This window comes from Drosophila grimshawi, unplaced genomic scaffold (assembly GCF_018153295.1).
Source record: "Drosophila grimshawi isolate 15287-2541.00 unplaced genomic scaffold, ASM1815329v1 contig_80, whole genome shotgun sequence".
NCBI lineage: Eukaryota > Metazoa > Arthropoda > Insecta > Diptera > Drosophilidae > Drosophila > Drosophila grimshawi.
The window spans coordinates 867,236-888,411 of NW_025063639.1; the positions used below are offsets into that span (position 1 = coordinate 867,236).

The window sequence follows — 21,176 nt, forward strand, 5'->3', positions numbered from 1 at the left end:
TATATATAAATATTCATATTTATGTGTGTGTGTAACTTACAAACAGTGTGTTATCGATATATCGATATAAGCTTTAACCGGAAGCGGAATTGGTTTGACAACTTGCTATAAAGTTTGAACTTTTACAGTTGCGTGACGTATGACGTATTACATATTAAGCGTGAGAGTTAAGCACTTCATTTATTTATTGATTTATTTACTTATTTGCATATTTATTTTAATATTTATTAAACATATAAATTGAAACTCTCAATTAATGCTTGCCGTATATAATTACAGAGGAGCCTTACGTCGTGAGACCGACGCCCACGTTACGTGTGGCAACAGGCGCAGATGGTAAGCACTTAAATACGTAGTTAGCATAACAGAGAACTTTATACATACTTCAAATACATACATACATAAAAATATATACATACATTTATCGTTATCGATGACAATCAAATTCACACTCATGTAAAAAATATATAAAATTCTATTTTCGCACTATTTTGAAATTTTTCATAAATAAAATTGAAATATACAAATATTATTATTGATGCATATTCAATGTAAATAATATATTACTTTATTCAAATATATATATATATATATATTTATATTTTATTTAATTAATAATTAAATATATTTATGTATTATCATATATATATATATATATATATATATATATATATATATATATATATATATATATATATGTATATATGAATATATTATATTCAATAAAATTATAAATAAATAAATATATTTTTTAATTAATTAAATAATATATATATATTTATGTATTTATGCATATATATATATTTTAGTGAATTCAAATATATATATAATTTTAATAATTTTATATAATAATTGTATACCTATTTAATTGTAAATAATTTAATTGTTCTTTTGTTTTTTATGTGTGTTTTCTAGTACTTACTTTTCTTTGTGAAATTTTTCTTTCTATTTATCTCTTTGTATGTAAATGATTTCCAACAACTTCTCTCTCTCTGCTGTACATTCTGGACATATTTATTTATATATATATATATACAATATGTAAATATATATATATTAATTTTAACTCTCACTATTTTTATTTATATATATTTGTAAATACTTTTACTGTGTCTAATTTTTCCACAACTTTCCATCTAAAAATCTCTCTCAATGTGTGTGTTGTAAAATGTGTGTTGTAATACGCGTAGCTTTAACAACAGTTTTGTTAATCAATCAGGATAATTTGGGCCACGGTCGTTTCTTGTCTGTCCGTCCGGAGCTGGGACTGCTAACATCCACAGCACGTACTTTTATCCAGGAGGGCATTACAACAGAGTATGCGACCCAAGTCGTGGGCACTACCCTTAACAATGGTCGTCAATATGCGCAGTACCTCAAAAAGTCCTCTAGGGTTCTCTATGAGAACGGGTTGCAACCCTCTGTAATAACCAGTTGGGTGGGTGAGGGCAGTACTGCGACTGCTGAGACTCCGGCTACGTTTACGGCACATTTGGAAAGTCACAACGATTTGTTATCGGATGCGGAGGCCGCCGATTGGCGGGCTATCGATGATAAATTGAGAAATGTTGAGTTCGTTGGCAACACAGATTATTTTCGCCTACAACAAAGTAGTCAATTGCTGCAATCAACACCCGATTCCGGCGTGTTCGCCTCCTCCGTACTGTCTACGGTTATTCACTCCGTTTATGCGGCGCCCAATCAAAATAATGCTCGTATATTGGCCGCACAAAAAGTGTTACCAATTGGCGATTTGCCAACATTTACGGTTAAAAATAATTTTGCACCGAGTGGTTATCAAAATACGGCGGAAACTGAAATAGGGGAGGCGGGGGAGGGGGAGGAAGGACGCTCTGCCAAGCTTTATCATCAGCAGCTGATGCAGCAGAAACAGCAAAATAAATTCCAAAATTCAACTCAAATTCAGTTCAAGAAACGAGTGCTCGCGACTATTACATACTACGGCTTTGCAGACTTTACAACGCTGGTTGGCGACAGTTTGATCGTCTTTTCGCCCAGCACAGTGCAAGCGAGTCTCAATTTGGGCCACATAACCTCCATCAAAGGCATGGCTACGCTCCGAAGCAGTGAGCTGGAACTATTTCCAAGCACAGCTGCCGAAATTTTGGTTAAAACGACAAATATTTTGAGCACATTGGATAAAGTAACAACAACTACAACAAGTCCAAATCTGGAGGAGGAAAAGAAGCCATTTTCAGTCGGTTCAGTTGTGGAGGAGATTGGGAAATCTTCGGCAGGTCTTGAGATTAAAACGGAACCTGTTTTTGTGGAGCATATGGAGGCAACTTCAATAAAACCACAATTGGAAGTGAGCACTTCTGTGATTACCACGCCTATTTTGGCGCCAAGTTCCGCTTCTGTGGAGGATTTGTTAGCAAAGCCGATGTTTTCATTGCCTACAGATCAGGAAATATTGGAGATATATGCATCGCTATCCAGGGCACAAACTCAAGGCCAAAATCAAGGGCAGACTCAAGTTTTTACGCAAGGAACTGAAGCTGAAGGAACTCAAGAAACTCAAAATAAGGGAACGTTAGGAACCCAAGGAACCCAAGGAATTCAAGCCGAAGGAACTCAAGGTACTCAAGGAATTCAAACTCAAGCTAAAAGTCAAGCTGAAATTGCAGTTCTGGCCACAGGTCTAAATAAGGGTAACATTCATTTAAATAGTATACAAACTGAAGCCTCAAATTTGGAGGTACATGGCGGGGCAACAACAATATTCATCGATGATGATCCCTTTGTCAATTTTGTAGAACCAACTGCAACAATTAAGAATCCAATTCAAACTGCAACAACTGAAATAAAAATTAAAGAAGAAACGATGGCTAAAATTGAGGAAAATACAGAAAAGTCAAAAAATCAAATTGTGGAAAATTTGGCAACAGAAATAAATCGAGTTGAGGAAAATATAGAAAAATCCAAAATACTAATAAATCAAATTGAAGAAATTAGCACACTTAAAAATACAGAAAAAGAAACAGAAATAGATCAAATCAAGCAAAAAAATATATCGAAAGTAAATCAAATGCATGAAAATGAAAAAACTAAAATTGAAGATATTACCACAAATAAAAATTTAGAAAAATTAACAACAATTATGAATGACGAGGTAGAAGTAAAAACAACTACAAATACATCCATTGAGGAGGAGGAGGAGGATAATACAACGGTTAAGGATATGGCAGATATGGCACAGACTATGACAAAAGATAATAATGATAATTGCGACGTGCTCAAGTCACAAATATTTCTCACACAATTACCGAAATTGATAACAATTTCAAATGACGCGTCTGAGCCTACTATTTTATCCAGTTATGAGGTCAAAGAGACAACCAAATATTATTGTATACAGGCGAGTCAAGTGCTGGAATATCCACAATTGGAGAAGCCAACAGAGGTAGTGCCTGTGTCACAAAATGAGGCAACAACAACTGAGGCGAATCCCAAAGAAATAATAACAACAACTGAGGAAAATACTACAACCAGCGACATAGTTGAGGACGATGAGGATTATGTTACCGAATCGGAACGCGAGGATTATGAGAATGCTTCCGATGAGTCGGATATCATCTATAAGACCCTCTACACAACTTATACATATTTGACAACCTTTTTCCAAGCCGATGCCACAACAATTTCAAGTCACACTGAAATTGTGACCAATATAATTACTTCCACTTTGGATATGGAATTGAAATCGAGCATTATCAGTGAGAATGAAATAATTGCGACAACAACGACAAAAGCGACAAATTTACAAGCGACCAAATATATGATACCTGATGACTTAAAGGAGTTGATAGATGCTAATGTTAACAACGAACTAAAGCATGACTCAAGCGAATCAAGTCAAAAAACCGAGTATTTAAATGATGTCAAATACACAAAAACTTTTTACACAACTTTCACTTATTATACGACCATCTTTGCGGAGAGTGAAACGGAGATAATGTCGCGAACGGAGGTGTTTACCAATTACGTAACAGAGCTGGGTGCTCCAATGACCAGTGTTGTGCAACTGGCCAAAGAAATAGTAATAAATCCAACTGAAACCGAGTCAACTAGCAATGCTGACAAGCTGGTCACACTGATAACCGATGTCAAATCGAGCAGTTCCAATGGTGAACAACACTTGAAAATCAGGGATGATATGGCCGATGATCAGATTAGTTCCGAGAGCAATACCGAAGAGATGCTTCCCTCTGCCACCCTCCTGCTGCAGACCAGTTTCACAACATTCACGTTCTACACTACGATGTATGAGCAGGACAGCACTAATGTGGTTAGTCGCCTGGAAACTGTCACAAATATTGCGACGGAAACATTGCAACCAACCAAAATGCCGAGTCACGCTGAGGATGCAACACTGCCCATCACATATTTTACCACATTCACCTATTGGACCAAGCTGGCTAAAGATGGTGAAATAACAACAATCAGCAGAGAGGAAACCATATCGAATGTTATCGAACCAACAAAAATTTGGACAGAGAATTCAAGTGAGACTTTGAGTAAGAGTACGACTGCAAATTCGACTGCGAGTTCGACTGGGAGTCTGGTGAATTTAATTACCCAAAATGCCTCTGATTTGACCACATTCTACACGACTTACACTTATTACACGACCTCATATAAGGCGAATCAGACGGTGACTGATTCACGCTTCGAGACGATTGTGAATGTGATAACGCCGACGGCAACAATAATTTCTAGTGTTGACAGTTTGCCAGTTAGCTCGATTGTTATCGATAAATCCGAGTTGCTTTACTATGATTACAAGCACATCATAGATGCGGATGGTGTGAGCACTCTCTACTTTACCACACAAATACAGTCGAGCATCGATAGCCAGGGCAGCGCCATCGAGTTGACCAGCAGCACTTCGAGTCTGCTCGTCGACGAGTCCAAAAAATTGGAACTCAACTCAGTTGCCAGCTCGTCGCAATATAAAACGGGTCTCGTTCGTTTGATTGAGGGCACTCGCGTTGGCAATCGCACCACGACGCTCTATCAATCAAAAGTTATCGGCACAATTATCGATAGTCGTTATGCGCAAATTATCGAAAGCACTTCCAGTTTTCTATTCGAAAAAAACATTTCGCCAAGCGCAACAATTGACGAACTAATTGTGAAGAGCACGAAACAGTTGAGTCAGTTGAGTCAACAGCAAATTGAGACTGCCACAGTGGAAAGCAGCATGCACAGCGAGGAGCAGCACGACAACGATGGCGATGGCGATAACGATAGCGATGGCGATAGCAATTTGTCGTCGCAGAGTAAAAAACGCACCTTTGCCCCAGTTATACGTCCCTTTGCCTCCCGCAATCGACCCACCTTTGCACCCAAGCAAAAAACGCTTAGTGCGAGCAGCGCAACAATAATAACCCGTTCCGATATCACGCCAACAATAACAGCCACGCCTGCCTTGAAGTCTGTGGGCGGTGCTCGGTACAGCTCCTCGCGGCGCGGTGCCATCTCCAATGCGCCCATAAATCCGCAAGGAGCTGCCGCTTCCTCAACTCGTCGTCTCTTTGGTCGCCCCTTGAAATCCTCAGTGGTTGCTCCTGCTAGTGCGGGAGGCCTTAGTTCATCGGTTGCTGGCAGCACTACCGGCTTTGCTCCGTCCAGAAATAGATTTGCTAGCTCAGCACGCAGCGGTACAGCCAGTAGTTCCCGGCGTCTCAGCTCCGGCTCCGCCTCCACCTCCGCTTCTGGCTATCGTCCGGCGAGCAGCGTGAATTTTCTCAATTCCCGCCAGCGCATAAGACCCACTGCTGCCTTTGGGCAAGCACTACCGGCGTCGACGACGACAACGCCCGCAACTGCAGCAGAGAACGAGCCCAGCGAGGAGGATGCATCCACGGAGGAGGAGACTTCGATTGCCACCGATGACAATGAGGAGAAAACGGCGCAGAATTCGCGTCGCACTCAAAATCCGCTGCTGCGTTTTCGGCGACCCCTCAATCGACCCAGTGGCTTTACGCCTGCGACTCGCGTGAGCAATACCAGCGCCACAAATGTATCTGTGCGGAAGAATCCGCTAGCAAGTCGCGCCAAGGCCGCAACGACAACGACGACGACAACGACTACGGTACGGCCAAGACCGCGCAGCTTTCAGCGACCCACACTGAGTTCGCTGCAGGCGCGCGCACGGCCCCAAAACAATCTCTTTCCCCCACGAGGTCTTTTCCAGCAGCAACGGGAGAAGGAGAAGACGCAGGCGCAGGATAATGATTCGGATGGCGATGCGGACTACGATGATGATGAGGATGGCGATGAGGAGGACCAAGAAACCGCTCAAAATGGAACTATTCGTCGCCGACGACGACACTCTAACAAAAAGAGCGTTACCCTCTCTCGTAGGCGACGTCAGGTGGATACTTTAAGTCGCAATCGGTTTCGCTTTCGTCGCCCCAAAACGGCAACGACCGAGGAGACGCCAGCGGAGGAGCAACTTGCTGAGACGACGACGACGACGCGGAGCAGGCTGAATGCGCGTTTTGGTTCGCGTTACAAGCAACAGTCTAGCTCGACGGCTGCAACTGCCGCCCATCGCGCCATACGCCCCACCAGACCCACTACGGCTCGGGCGCAGTTTACGCTACGCGAAAAGGATACAGCCGGAAAAAGCAGGCAGGCAGGCGCTGGCAGCTCGGCAAAGTCCAATTTTAGACGACCGCAGTCGGCACTAAGACGATCCGGCTCTGGCTCCGGTTCCAGCTCCAACTCCGGCTCGAATTCTAGCTCCGGCTCCAGCTTCAACTCCAAGTCTGCAAATGCGCGTCGTTTAAAGAACTACATCAGCAGTAGCAATAATAATAATAATAATAATAATAATAATAATAATAATAATAATGTAGACAGCCGTACAGCTAGCAATCCGCGCAGCCGTACCGGCACCGGTTCAGGCACTTCCAGCCGTAATCGCAACGCAAACCGTAATCGCAATCGTAACGATTACAACCAGGATGTGGCTTCAGCTGAGCTGGGCAGTGTTGCCATCACAGTTACCCATTTGGTGCCCGCTGAAGTGACCGTACCGGTTGTCAACGGTCAGCTGACGGAGTACAAGAATATTGTAACAGCCAAGACCAGTTTGGAGGTACTGGCGCCCCATCAATACACCCAGCAAGTGGGTAGCAATGGACAAACCTCGCTCTACCTGGTCCGCGAAGACACCAGCGTAAATGCGGCGGGTGTCACGGAATTAACTCGCTACCTGCTGCACGACACACTAACAACGACCGTCACGTTTACCCCGACAACAATCAGGGGTCGCAAGACCTCGTTTTCACACGTACTACCCTCTACGGTGTATGGCGTGGAGAGTGTCGTCTCCACGCTGCAGCCACAAATCGCCGCAAATGCGCCTCTGGCGAATATTCTGCTATCCCAGCTGCTGTTGGGCAACATTAATTTGCCAGCGAATCCGCTGCTGGGCGCACTAGCGGGTACCCAGCCAGCATTACCAGCGCTTGATGCCGCAGTAGCAGCAACAACTGCAGCTGCAGCCGTGCCAGTTACGGAATATCGCACACATACCTCCACTTATGTGACTACCATTTATGATGGCAAGTCTACGATTTTGCCCATTACATTCCAGGGCAAGAAAATATTGACAACTGTTTTCGATACCACAGCGCAGACGATAACAGCTACCGAGTACAGTGTGGACACGATAGTAAATACCCCAACACAACAATTTCAGCAACTCCAGCAACAATCTGGGCAGGTGGCGCAGGTCAACAGTTTGCTGCTGCAACAATTGCTGTTCCAACAGCAACAACAACAGCAACTACAGCCACAGCAGCAACAAAATCCAGCGATTACCAACACTATTTCGCCACAAATACTGCTCAACGATAATCTGCAAGATCTGGACGAAATAACTCCCTACGATGCACCCAATATCGAAGGCATTATAGTCGAACAGCAAACGACGAGCAAAAGTCACAAAAAGTCACGAAAACCGGGCAAAAGTCACAAGCGCCATCGACAACATAAGGAAGAGGACCGCGAGCACCATACGGAAAGTAGTGTTGTCACGCTCTACGTATCTGGCCGTAGACCCGGCGAATTTAGCACCATTTTATCGACTGTTTACAGTAGTTACGAGCATCTAACTCCCTCCACTTTGCACAAGCGACACGCCCAGCAAACCATTTCACTCGCAGAGGACCTCTATGCGTTTGAGGGTAGCGAGCGGGTGCAGAGCTACCTGCCAGCACCAGTGAATAAAAATACCCTAGGCGAGTTGGATCAAACAGCGTCGCTGGAGAGCATCATAGGCGATGTTCACTTGTGGTATGCCAAGGCCAAGGCTACCCAGGAGCTGAGTGCACCCTCTAGCAGCAGAAGCAGTAGTGCTACCGGGCTTGAGCAGGAGGCCCTAACGCATTCAATTTATTTTTTAGTGTAAATGACCTCGCTGAGTTGTTCCCACTACAGTTGCAGGTCACAAAACAGCATTTTGCAACACTATGTCCACAAAAAAGTACAATTAAAAAAATCAAACGTGAAATTCAGCAAAGCCAACAGCAGCTGCGGCGTTTGCGCAAAAAAGTGCTTGTGCGGCGCAAGCCACTAGTCAACACTAATAGCAACACTACTAACATCACCAGCAACTTTTACAATACTACCAGCAACTACAACAACAATTTCATGTCATTTTCACAGCCAAAGAACAAGCGTGTTGTCATTTTCAAGCATAGACTTACAAATAGAACAAACCAAACAACAGCAAAAAATAAGCAGTCGACAGCAACAGTGTTGTTAACAACACTAAAATCAGCTATACAAATAAATACAATTTTAGCAACACCAAAAACAGAAGCACAAAATCAGGCAATAATGCCCACAGCAATTTCGACTTTAACAACATTGAATATAACAAAAATGCCAACTATACCAACACTAAAAACAACGCAAATTTCAACATTAAAAACACCCCCAATAAAAACTATTTCAGCTTTTACAACACCAGAAATAACAACAAAAATTGCAAAAAAAGCAATTTCAACGTTACCAATACCGATTTTAAATTTACCAACACCGGAAATAATACCCACTGCGCGTAAAAATGCCACGCGGCCTGGTAAAAGACGCAAGCAAAAGCAACTCAGAAATAGACGCAAACAAGCAAACAGAGTGTTGGCAACAAGTAATTCAACCCTTGCGCATTCTTCAACACTGCAAGTGCAAGTGACCAGCACTGAATTGTATACACAAACCTATACAGTAATTGTGGAACGTGTTCACAGCGATCAGCATGAAATTATTGAATCCCTTTCCACATTCACCAAAGTGAAGACACGAATCGTGTCCATAACGCGAACAACAACCCGGGGGGATATTTTAATAATGCCCACTCAAATGCCTTGAAAAAGTGATGGGATATTTTTGTTATGCTCACAGAAATGCCCATCAAATTACATTACAGCTACTTTATATCTTAGTTATTCCCTTTGAACCTGCACAAATGCCCAAAAAAAGCTAAAAGGTATTAAATTCCCTTTAATACAATTTGGGGATCTTTTAGTCATGCCCACAGAAATGCCCTTTAATTTGATTTTATTGCCTGCTTTAGCTAGCAAGCAATGGGTATAAATATTTTAGTTATGCCCACAAAAATTCCTTAAAAAGCTAAAGCCGATTAATTCTTTTATTTACACAAGCGTGGGTTTCTCATTTCTCAGCTTTGCCCACAAAAATGACCTTAAAATTGCCGGGCTACTTTATATTGGACTATAGCTAGAGGAAAAAATCGCCCCAATGGGTAATTTTAATTTGAGACATGGGATTTTCATAAATAGCCGAAGGACATTTCAGCTAAGCCCACGGAAAACAAATTTCCCTGGGTACTTTTGATACTTTTCCCCTTTAAGCTTGCAATAAATAATCAAGTGAGGATTTTCCATACCTAGTGTAGTATATATATATATATATATATATATATATATAAATATATAAAAATACCAATGCAGTTACACACACACACACATACATATTTAATTATAAAAGATTTTCGTTTGCTGCTGTAAAATAAATGTATATCTATATATATCTATATAACTATATATCGTTGTTTTTATATCTCAACACATATGCTATAAGTAATTAATTACTGTTAACGCAAATCTAAAATTTAACATTTTAATTCTTACACACATATTTTTTGTTTTTTCTTTAATTTAAGAACAACAAAAAAAGAAACATTAATACAATTAGTGGCAGTAATTAAATAATTTAAGTACGATGTATAAAATGGGTTTGTTAATATCTTAGTATTTTATGAACATATATATAGATATACATATATGTGTGTATATATATTCGTTTAATTAAAAATTAATTATATATAAAGTCAACAACGTGCGTATTTTTTTCCCTTTTCTAATTGTGCCCAAATAAAATGATTGATTTTTTAGCAAAGGGTGCAAATGATTTAAACACAATATAATAATGTTTTTATGCCGCGATAAATATATATATAGAAAAATCTCAGCCTTTTTATTTATTATTTTATTTATATTTTATCGAGGCTTTCCTGTGGCTCTTTCGCGTATTTATAGCTAACTCAATTATTATTCTATATTTTTTAGCTGTGTTGTGAATATAAATTTATTTTACTATATAGAAAAGAAGGATGCTGCTACCAACATATATACATAACTTATTATCAATCTGTAAATATTCAGCTTTTATTTGTATTTGTATTGTGTCACAAAATTATTATCATAAAAAAACACTTTTGTAATTGATTTAGGCTACAATAAAAAACACCTTAAACACTATACAACAACAGAAACATCAGAAACAACAAGAACACCTAGAACTAAGAGTGATTCAACAGATCCACTGACAGAGCATCGCTCTCAGAATATTCGCTTGTTAGACTCAAATTTGGCCGAGTTGAGTTTGGATGAGGCCAGATTCAACTTGGCCACCCATGTCATGTCCAATGGAGTCGAACTAATCATCGCCAGCGATAAACTGAAGCATCAGGCAGCTGCAGCCTCAGCTTCAGTTTCAGCTTCAGCTGTAACTCAATTTCAGTCTCAGTCTCAGTTGCCACAGAAGCCAGTCACTCTTGCCCCCAGCACCCTCAAGAATCATATGATACTAGCGCTGCCTACAAACAACAAACAGGTAAATATTTAATAATCAAATAAATAAAATAATACATAAAATAAATAAACACAAATATTAATAGATCAAATAAATAAAATAAGAAATAAAATAAATATATAAATGGAAATATTAATAGATTAAATAAATAAAATAAGAAATAAAATAAATACATAAATAGAAATATTTATAGATTAAATAAATAAAATAAGAAATAAAATAAATAAATAAATACAAATATTAATACATCAATTAAATAAAATAAATAAATAAATACAAATATTAATAGATAAAATAAATAAAATAAGAAATAAAATAAATAAATAAAGACAAATATTAAGAGATCAAATAATAGCAGCACTCCCACAAGAAATGTTTTTAAAACTGTATTTTTAATTTATAAACTTAAGCTACCTATAAGTTTTTTAGAAAATGCCAGAACGCACTTAAAAATCATGTGAGAAACAAAAAAAAAAGTAAAATTAAATAGTTGCTTTTTATATAAATGGCAGAAAAATAACGAGAAAAATAAATGCAACATTTAGAAATCAATCAGAAATAATGCATAAGTGTTATTAGTTTTAAATTATATAAAAAAATAAATAAATATTATATATTTATATATATATATATATATATATATATATATTTATATATATATATATATATATTTTATATTATATATATTTATGTATACGTATACAAATATATATTTATTATATTGAAGAGAACTCCTTTAACTAACTTTTATTTACAATTGCAATTATAAATATATTTAATAGAAAACTCTCTCTTTGTCTCTCTCTCTCTCTCTGCCTTCTCTCGATCAGAACCTTAGTATATCTTTATACATAAAAAAATAAATAAGTAAATATATTTAAAACAAACATATTTAAAACAATACATATTGTTAAATATATTTAAAACAATAGCAGTTTAAACTTTAATTTATAATTGCAATTATTATTATATTACAATTATACTTATTATTAATAGAAAACTGTATCTCTCTTTGCCTTCGCTCGATCAGGAGAACTTTAGCATATCCTTGGGCGATAATCAGTTCATAACGAAGACCTGCCTGACAACCTACACATATCACACCACATATCTGACGAGAGGCAGTTTAACAGTTGAGAGCCGAGAAAAGGTTGTCGCCAATCGACAAACGGAAGAGCGAAATTTTCTAAGAGCAAGCAGCCAACTCCGCTTGGGCGTAACTCTTTCAAATGTAAGTATATTTATATATATATACATAACCATTACTATACTATACAAATGACTAGGAAATGCTTAATATTATTTAGAAACTAACTCAGTTCAACTTGAATCTAAGTAATATTGACTTTAATATTAATATAATGATTGTTTATATTATAATAATATTTAATTCTTTATTAATTACCGCTCTATATTCTTAAATTAATTATCTATCTAAAAGCTATTGAACTTTTGTAATTCTTCCATTTAATTTTTAATATAATGTTTATTTCTTTATAAACTAACTTTTGATGCTCTTTAATTAATTAATAATGCAATTCATTTTTAATAATGGGGATTTAACCCTAATATAATATTTGTTTATATTACAATAATAGATAAATTAATTATTTATTCAATAACTTCTGTAATTCTTCCATTTAATATTTAATAATAATTATATTCAAAAGTAGCCCTAGCAATTGATTAATTGTTCAACCATTTCTTATAGACACCCGAGCTGGTTGTGGGCACCTTCCCGACTACATATCATTTTTATAATACGCTGAGGAACAATGGCCTGGTACTTAGCTCGACGTACACGGTGATGAATACGGTGACTGGACCTGAGGATTATATATCGTATCTGCAGCCGTCGGAAGAAGCGACACCAGTGCTAGACACGAACACCTATTACAGTCGCCTGGCCGTCACGCGAACAGCGCCTAATGGAATTCTGACAGACTCGGAGAATGTTCTCACCCAACTGGTGATCACCGAATCCAAACCAGGACGGGGAAACCCCAAAGTAAAGGCAGCAAGCAGCGAGGAATTGGATGTGCATATTTTTGCAACGAAAACGTATTTAACGACTGTGACTTATTTGGCCACAACATCGATATACCACGCCTCAACCGATTCACAGGGTGTATCCAACTTTGAGACAAAGGTTATTGTGAATACGATTACGGATATAGTGCCCAGTACGCTACTCCGACCGGAGCTGGTTTCCATGTTTCGCACGGAATTAATGCAGAAGAAGGGCAAAAATAATCGCAAAGTGCTTGTTACCCTGGCAACACTACTGGGTGGCCAGACGCTGCAAGTGACGGCGGTCAATTTGAAAAAGACAACTACAAATCAAATTTCCTCAACTTTAATTAAGCCCACTTCCATTAAAAGCAAACCAACCAAAACTCAAAGTAAAAACGATGAGTTGCAAGTTGATTTGAGTGTGGCAGAGTCGCAAAATGAGCCAGTCTATGTGAGACCCTTAAAAGAAGTCCAAGCAACTCCAAATCCAAATCCAACCAGTGTTGAGCAACTAATTGGTTCTCTAAACTTACAAAGATTGCGACCAGTTTTTGATGTTATGGCGGACATAATACAAAAAAATATAGTCAACAGACAAGCGACAACAAATCTTAATTTAAGACAAACTTCAACTTCAACAACGACTGAAAATCCGTTGGAGGAGCAGCCCGTTTATATACCACTTGAGGTCAGCGTGCAGCAGAAAGCGGCACAAAATCGATACAAATCGCACGCGAATAAGGCTGAAATCGATATTAATCGAAGTCGCTTGACGGCGCACAGTTTGCACATAAATCCACCGGAACCGGCAATGCAAATTGATTTCAACGACGACGATAATTGGCTGTTGCACAATAATAACATGAGTCACATATTGAGTCCCCTCTCCATTTACCCGACTTATCCGGGCGCCCTGCTCAATAATGGCATACCCATCCGACCTGGGGAAATAATTAATGCGAATGCGGACGTCATCATTGGTAGGCCCAATGGTATACTCCACAGTCCACAAGCACAGTTCATGAATTCGTCTCCCAGGCCCAAAAACCCGCCAGATTATAGCGATAGATCGATTGCACCTTTCAAGAAGAAAACCTGGATACCTCCTCAGCCAGTTCCTTTGTCACTTTCATTGACTCCCCCGAGGCTTATACCCCTCGATTATGATAATATACTTTTTCCACCCGCTCAGAGCTCTTCTAAATCCCAGCCAGACTTTGGCTATATACTAACACCCCCCGGTAGTGCACCGAGATTACCCCAACAGCAGATTATGCATTTGAATGCGGAGCTGAATAATAATGAGATATTGGAAATTAAAGCAATACCTCAGATATTTAGCACCAAATTGCCAGCAGTGACAAGATACCCAGCGCTTGTCGCTGGGAGTAGCAGTAGTTATTATAATCAGAGACCTGTTAATCCCTCCGTTTACTCAGATAATGCTGGTAGTGGCAGTTACTACAGTGCAGGACCTGCTACTGCTGCAGCTTACGCAGATATAAATGGTAGTGGCGGTACCAGTTTCTATAAACAAGGTACTGCCCCTGCTAACACAGATATGGGAGGTAGTAGCAGTTACTATACGACAGAACCTGCTCCTGCGCCTCCAGCTTACTCAGATATGGGTAGTAGAGACAGTAGCAGTTACTATAAACCAGGTCATTCTTACTCAGAAAAGGGAGGTAGTAACAGTAACTCCACTCCAAGACCTTCTGCTGCTCTACTTGCTGCTCCTGCAGCTTACTCAGATATGGGGGGTAGTAACAGTGGCAGTTACTATAACCCAGGACCTACTACTGCTGCTCCTCCAGCTCCTCCGGCTTACGCTACCCATCACATCAATCTGAAGACCTCCGTTCTCAATCACAATATCAACATGAATGTGCCACCTTTGACCTTCAAGCGAGAGGGCGATAATTATCCGCTTGCCACCGCGGTGCGTGGTCAAATTGCTCCAGCACCCATGCCCCTAATTAAAATACCCCATAATAAAGCCAACGTTGAGGTACGGCTGAGTCCGCAAAACACACGCATAGCTGTGGAGCCGCCAGAGAAACTCAGAGAAGGTCAAAACCCAAATATAAACACATTCAAGCAGCGAAATCAAAACTATTTGAAAAATACAGATAATGTGCGCAGCGATTACGTCAATTCAACCCTACACTTAGCACCCTATCAAAGACCCACTGATAAATACAGTTTTATTAACAACAAAAATGCAAACCAACAACAATATATATCTACCATATCCAGCGATTCAGTTCAAGCTGCCACAAATCTTATACGTGCCGAGAGCAGCAAACAAAGCTATGCCAGTCCCAGCACTACGAGCAACAAGGTGCCGGTGCCCGATCAGAAGACTGACTATACCAGCCACAGTGACCACAATTATAATCTAACGCTCTCAAAAGTGAATAGGCATATACAAAATCTACAATTGCCTACATCTAAATTAACACCGATTAATCCCTGGTTATCGATAACACAGCAAACAGCAAACAAAACTCCCAGCTTGGGTCAGCCCTTCATTAAATCGAATCAAAGCCCAGCGAATAAGCCTAAAATTAATATACCAAAGAAGGTTTTTGTGGGAGCCGGCCAACGTTTTAATTTGCTACCGGGTCTCAAATTGGAAACAACTACAACACAATATATCGAGGACCTTCAACTGCTGACCTCGATTAGACCCACGAATATTTTGGAACCGCCACCAATGCCAATAAATTCACTCCATCAAGATGTTTTGGGCATGAAACCACCACCGGCAATTATTAAAAATATACCCAATAGATCTTCGAGTGTTGTGTATAAAATAAAGACCTCTGCACTACCAGCAACACCCTCCATAATTATATCTACCTTACAACTACAACTCAATAACAGTTTCAATACTGAGTCTCAAATTTTAAAGCCTGCTTTGAGTTCTTCTAGATTCAAAGTGTTGAAATCACAGCCTACTTTTACAAAGACCCTACCGAAGACCTTGTCTATAAACGGTACCAGTAAACAGCAAAAAATGACAGTAATTAAAACCGAAGGATCTTTCAATAACGTTAAACAACACTCAACGCAGCATACGAATATTGTTAACCAACACTCAACGCAGCAGAAAATCAACCCTACAAAGATAATTAACCAACACTCAACTCAAAAGAAAATCAACCCGACAAATAACATAAAACAACACTCAACCAATCTAAAATTAAGTCCAACAAATGCCATTAACCAACACTCAACCGTCATCAAACTCAGCCCCACAAATATCGTTCAACAACACTCAACGCAGCTGCAACTCAGTCCAGCTATTGAGCCAGCTGTGCTGCCAACAAATATTAATTCGATTAATACAAAAAAACTAAATATTTATCAACAAGCAACTCTGAAAAATACTCAAATAATTCCGAATCAAAATCAAAGCAATCTACTCTCACTGGAATCATCGGAGGCAGAAACCAAAAAAATACCCTTCTCCATTCGAAGCAATGCGCCCCACTTCGATGTATCGTTTATCGATAGGCAAATAACTAAACAACTCTATGATAAATCGATTTCCACGCTCAACAAAAATATTGCAACCCAATCGGTAGTACTAAAAAGTAGTAGTACACCAATAATTAAAAGTCGTATTATCGATACCAAATCGATAACATTCAAACCAATACAAACACACTCGATAACCAAACAAACCATTTCCAAAACGATAAGAAAGAGTGAAAATCCCGTAAAAACAACGAGCACAAAAATCGAACAAGTTCACAGCGATATATCGAATATCTTGGTGGTGATGAAAAAAGGAACCGGTGCTGATAATCAAAATACGATTAACCTGGCGGAGGAAGAAGAAGAGCTGGCCTTGGACTACGAGGGCAATTTGTCGCTGGAGATACCCCTGCGGGATGAGGAAATTGTGCCGCCCATCAACGCGAATAGCATTCTGCTCGGTGGCATTTTAATAGCCACACCCTCCAAAACCAATACCAAATCCAAATATACCAAAGAGTCTAGCAATGGGGTGTGCCAGCCCGCCTGCAAGGCGAATAAAAATGAAATATGCTCCAGTCAACCCGGACACGGAAATGACAATCGCTGTGAATGCCGTTTGGGCTTTGCGCGCATGTTTCCTGATCGACCCTGCAAGCGTAAGTTAACTATAACTAATTTAGTTTGTAGTTAAATTATTAAATGCTGAAATTGATTCACAATTTAATTTGTAAGTGAGAACTAATTGAGAACTAATCTTTACTTATACCTGAATAAATAAAAAAATATATATATAAATGCCCCCAGAAATGTACATTTAAATATTAAATTCGATTTTGAATTTAAATTCGATTTTCTACTTCTGATATTTCTATGGGACGTCTGCTATTAATCGATATTAAATAAATATATATATAAATATTATAAAAACCCCCATGAATTTGTATTATAGTTATTTTTGTTAAATTTACATTAAATTATTAAATTCGATTTTGAATTTAAATTGATTTTCTACTTTTAATATTTATACGTGGCATCCGATATTAAGCGATATCAAATAACTAAAATAATACATCTTGTAAATAATTCGTATATTCTTTATTTAAACTTTAAATTCTATGATCAATTTAATTTAATTTCATTGAATTTAATTAACCATTCCAGCTACATACACCTATGAGATGCGCATTCCGACCAGTCGTGTGGGAAGTTATCGGCTCAAATTCAGCACTGAGCTTATCAATAACTCATCTAGTCACTATCGACACTTGAGTTCGATTATTCTAGATGCTATCGATCGCATGGTTATGCAATCCGATTTCCGGGATGTTTATCACGGCGTACAATTAAAGGAATTCTACGCGAGCAACGATAACGTCGTAATGGGACACTTTTTGTTACAGGTTTGCAATTATAACGATTCTTAGTACATAAATATGATACAAATTTTAAATTCGATTGCAGCTGTCGGAGAACAGTAATGAAAAGCGTTTGGAAACAGTGTTCAAAAAATATTTGCGCCAAAGCAATTACAGCATTGGCGGCACCGAATTATATACATCGAAATCTGGCATCAATTTATTGACAGTTAAAGGTGAGCTTAAAACTATAAATCTTAAATAATAAAAATAATAATTATCGCTGATTTAGATTTCGATGAGTGTGGCAACGCCAATTTCAACGATTGCTCCTTTCACGCACACTGCTTCAATTTGATTGGCAGCTACACCTGCAGCTGTCTCGATGGCTATGTAGATATATCCGATAATCCAATTTATCCCGGTCGCCTTTGCTCCGATCAAATTGTTGGCTGTGAACTGTGCAATTATCATGGCAATTGCATGGCGCCCATTGTGAATGGGACCCCCGTTTGTGAATGTTTTAGTTGGCATTCGGGCGCCACTTGTCAGCTAAATTTGAAAATACTGCTCATCGGCCTGATTGCAATCGGTACGGTGTTCATTTTGCTACTGGTCTGTATGCTGCTCATCTATTCGCGTCACAAAGTGAATGGCGCCTGTGCAGCGCGTCCTATTTTTATAACGTCTTCGAACTATCACCCGAGCATGTTGTCAACATCCAGCAACAAGTCGCTGATTCGTGATTGCAGCATGGATAAACATGCAATTTTAATTGACACCAACAGCGAATCTAGTCACAATTCGGAGCCATATTCCTTCAAGGTAAATGCAGATAAAATACAAATATTTAAACTGTACAAGTCTTCTCTCTAGGCAAAGCCAGTCAGAAATAAACACGACACTGTTGATTTCGCTGAAAGTAACGACGAACCGCAAAGAATCAAGCCGTCTAATAGCCACTATAACGCCGATGTAGTTGCCGCCGACCAATCGGATCGTTCGCTCACAGTGATGATACCGCGCGCCAAATATTATCACCCAACAGTTCTGCCGCATGGTCAACTCAACCAACACCAGATGGCGCCAAATAAGTGCGATATGATTAAAGCTGTCAAGCCCACAAAGCAAAAACTATCGAAAGCATCGTGCAAAGAATTTGCAACGCCAAGCGGCGCTTTAGTCTCTGCCGGCTTCGAGGTGTCTGCCATTGTTAGCGATCGGGAGAGTAAAGTGAATGCAAATGATGTGCAAGCAACGAGAGTGTATCAGAAACATCCGCAAATGTCTCGAGCTAATTTAGAAACTATTCTACAGTCAGGCGAGTAAGTTTGTGATGAGCGTTTTTTCATTGAAACAAATATGTATTTATTGAAATAAATATGTATTGTAATTGCAGCGAAATCCATCGCATGAGCTCTTGGATGAGTAATATTCCTGCCACTGCACTGTAAGTATTGCCGTAATTGTTAACAGTGCCAGCTGTTCGCTGCTCACAACAGTTGCAGAACAGCGACGTGTCGTTGCCAGCTAGTTAACAGCAAACAGTCGGTTATGATTTAAATTTAAATATCGTTTTATTTCCCAAGCAGATCAGCTGACGTGCGCTCGTTTGATGAGACAACAGTGCAGGCAATAACCAAATCAATGCAGCTCTGCTTTGACATGCAGACCCAAAGCAATACAAATGAGGTAAATGAAATATAATAAATCTGCTAAAATAATTTATAAATATTTATATTTATTTAGGAGGCAAATACGATGACTGAGCGAGATCTCGGTTCGACATTTTTGCTGCCACACACACATCTCTATAAGCCCGAGAAGGTTTGTCATTTTTATGATTGTTAAATTAAATCACTATATTAATTTATTTATTTATTTTAGCTCGAAAGTGATCTGTCCGGCTTTGACTCCATATAATGGAAATGTTCAACTGTATTTCAACTTGTGTATTATACTCATTCATTCTTGTCAAAGACACATTGAATCGTTAGCATTTATTTTAAATGAATTTAGCGTCTTTTGCGTACAACAATATTTATATTTATAGTCTTATTTATTTATTTATAGTTTGTGTAAAAATTGCATTTATTTAATGTGTTTTTTGTGTACAAATTGAGACCGTCGCATTTATTGTAATAATTATTTAATAATTTCATTTGATGAAATTTTGTGCCAGCTGCTGTGTTTGTAAGTCAAACAATTATAATAAATCCAAGTTAACTAAATAAATACCAATTTGTATTTGTCGTAAATATAAATAAAAGAAAATAAGTTAGGAACATAATTAAAATGCGTTTTTTATTTGACCTACTTGACCTACTTATTAAACTATATAAATTCAAAGTAATATTTATTTGCACTATAAAATTAACTTACTACCTAAAAACTCAACTCTAAATTGAACTAGAACTTCTCAGACTTGCAACATTTTACAACTACCCCTACGAGGAGTCTAGGATAAAAGCGCAGGGTGTGACAGAAAGACAACGGGACAAGTGCCATAAAAACTAAGTAAAAATAGAAAATGGGGGTTGATTAAAACTTTACTGGACGCTGGTCGATGTGCGCTCGGCTTTGTTACGAACTATATATATATATATATATTAAGGGTTCGAGGACTTTCGTTTGTCAGCAACTAAGCAGAGGCGTCCTCAGAAGGTTTTCGGGTACTGGTACCCTCTAAAACAAATTCAAACTGCGTCACTGAACTACCCTCTGACCATTTAATCGGAGTCGGGGTAGGGGCAACCTGTTCCAATCGACCACCGTCCGTCCACACACAAAATAGAATAAATGACCAATTTTTCGCAGCTCTACCAGAATAGGGGTTGACCAGCGGTACCTTGGTACAGGTGTAGTCTCTACTCGAACTGCAGTACAATTTAAGCAGTTCACCTGAAACAGTTTGCTCAAAAAACCAAAATATAAATATAGACAAAATACACATAAAAAATATAAAAGCAATTATTAAAAAAATATATATAATTATTTTTATAGTTAAAATAGTGGTTTTATAATATAAACAGTATTGGTATGTAGTGTAGTATACAAAAAAAATATATAAAATATTTAATTTGCCTTAAAAGAAAATAAGTACGTAAAGTACCTTTATACTTATTTCAAGTATATGTGTAAGATGAATGATGAAATTATATATATATA

The 21,176-nt window shown here is 38.5% G+C and overlaps 2 protein-coding genes across 2 annotated transcripts; both read left to right on the forward strand.

Annotated features, from left to right (window-relative positions):
- The first annotated feature begins 301 nt into the window (after positions 1 to 301).
- LOC6570280 lies at positions 302 to 20,054 on the forward strand. Its single transcript, XM_032742017.2, has 12 exons — positions 302 to 336; positions 11,083 to 11,175; positions 12,185 to 12,385; positions 12,866 to 17,309; positions 17,815 to 18,053; positions 18,115 to 18,244; positions 18,301 to 18,833; positions 18,885 to 19,333; positions 19,408 to 19,458; positions 19,601 to 19,700; positions 19,758 to 19,835; positions 19,896 to 20,054. The coding sequence occupies exons 1-12, from the start codon at positions 334 to 336 to the stop codon at positions 19,929 to 19,931; spliced, it is 6,357 nt and encodes a 2,118-aa protein (XP_032597908.2). The 5' UTR covers positions 302 to 333; the 3' UTR covers positions 19,932 to 20,054.
- On the forward strand, positions 3,106 to 9,949 carry LOC116806070. The gene has a single exon (XM_032742018.1). It carries the CDS (start codon positions 3,122 to 3,124, stop codon positions 8,444 to 8,446), a length of 5,325 nt encoding a protein of 1,774 aa, XP_032597909.1. The 5' UTR covers positions 3,106 to 3,121; the 3' UTR covers positions 8,447 to 9,949.
- Positions 20,055 to 21,176: the final 1,122 nt, after the last annotated feature.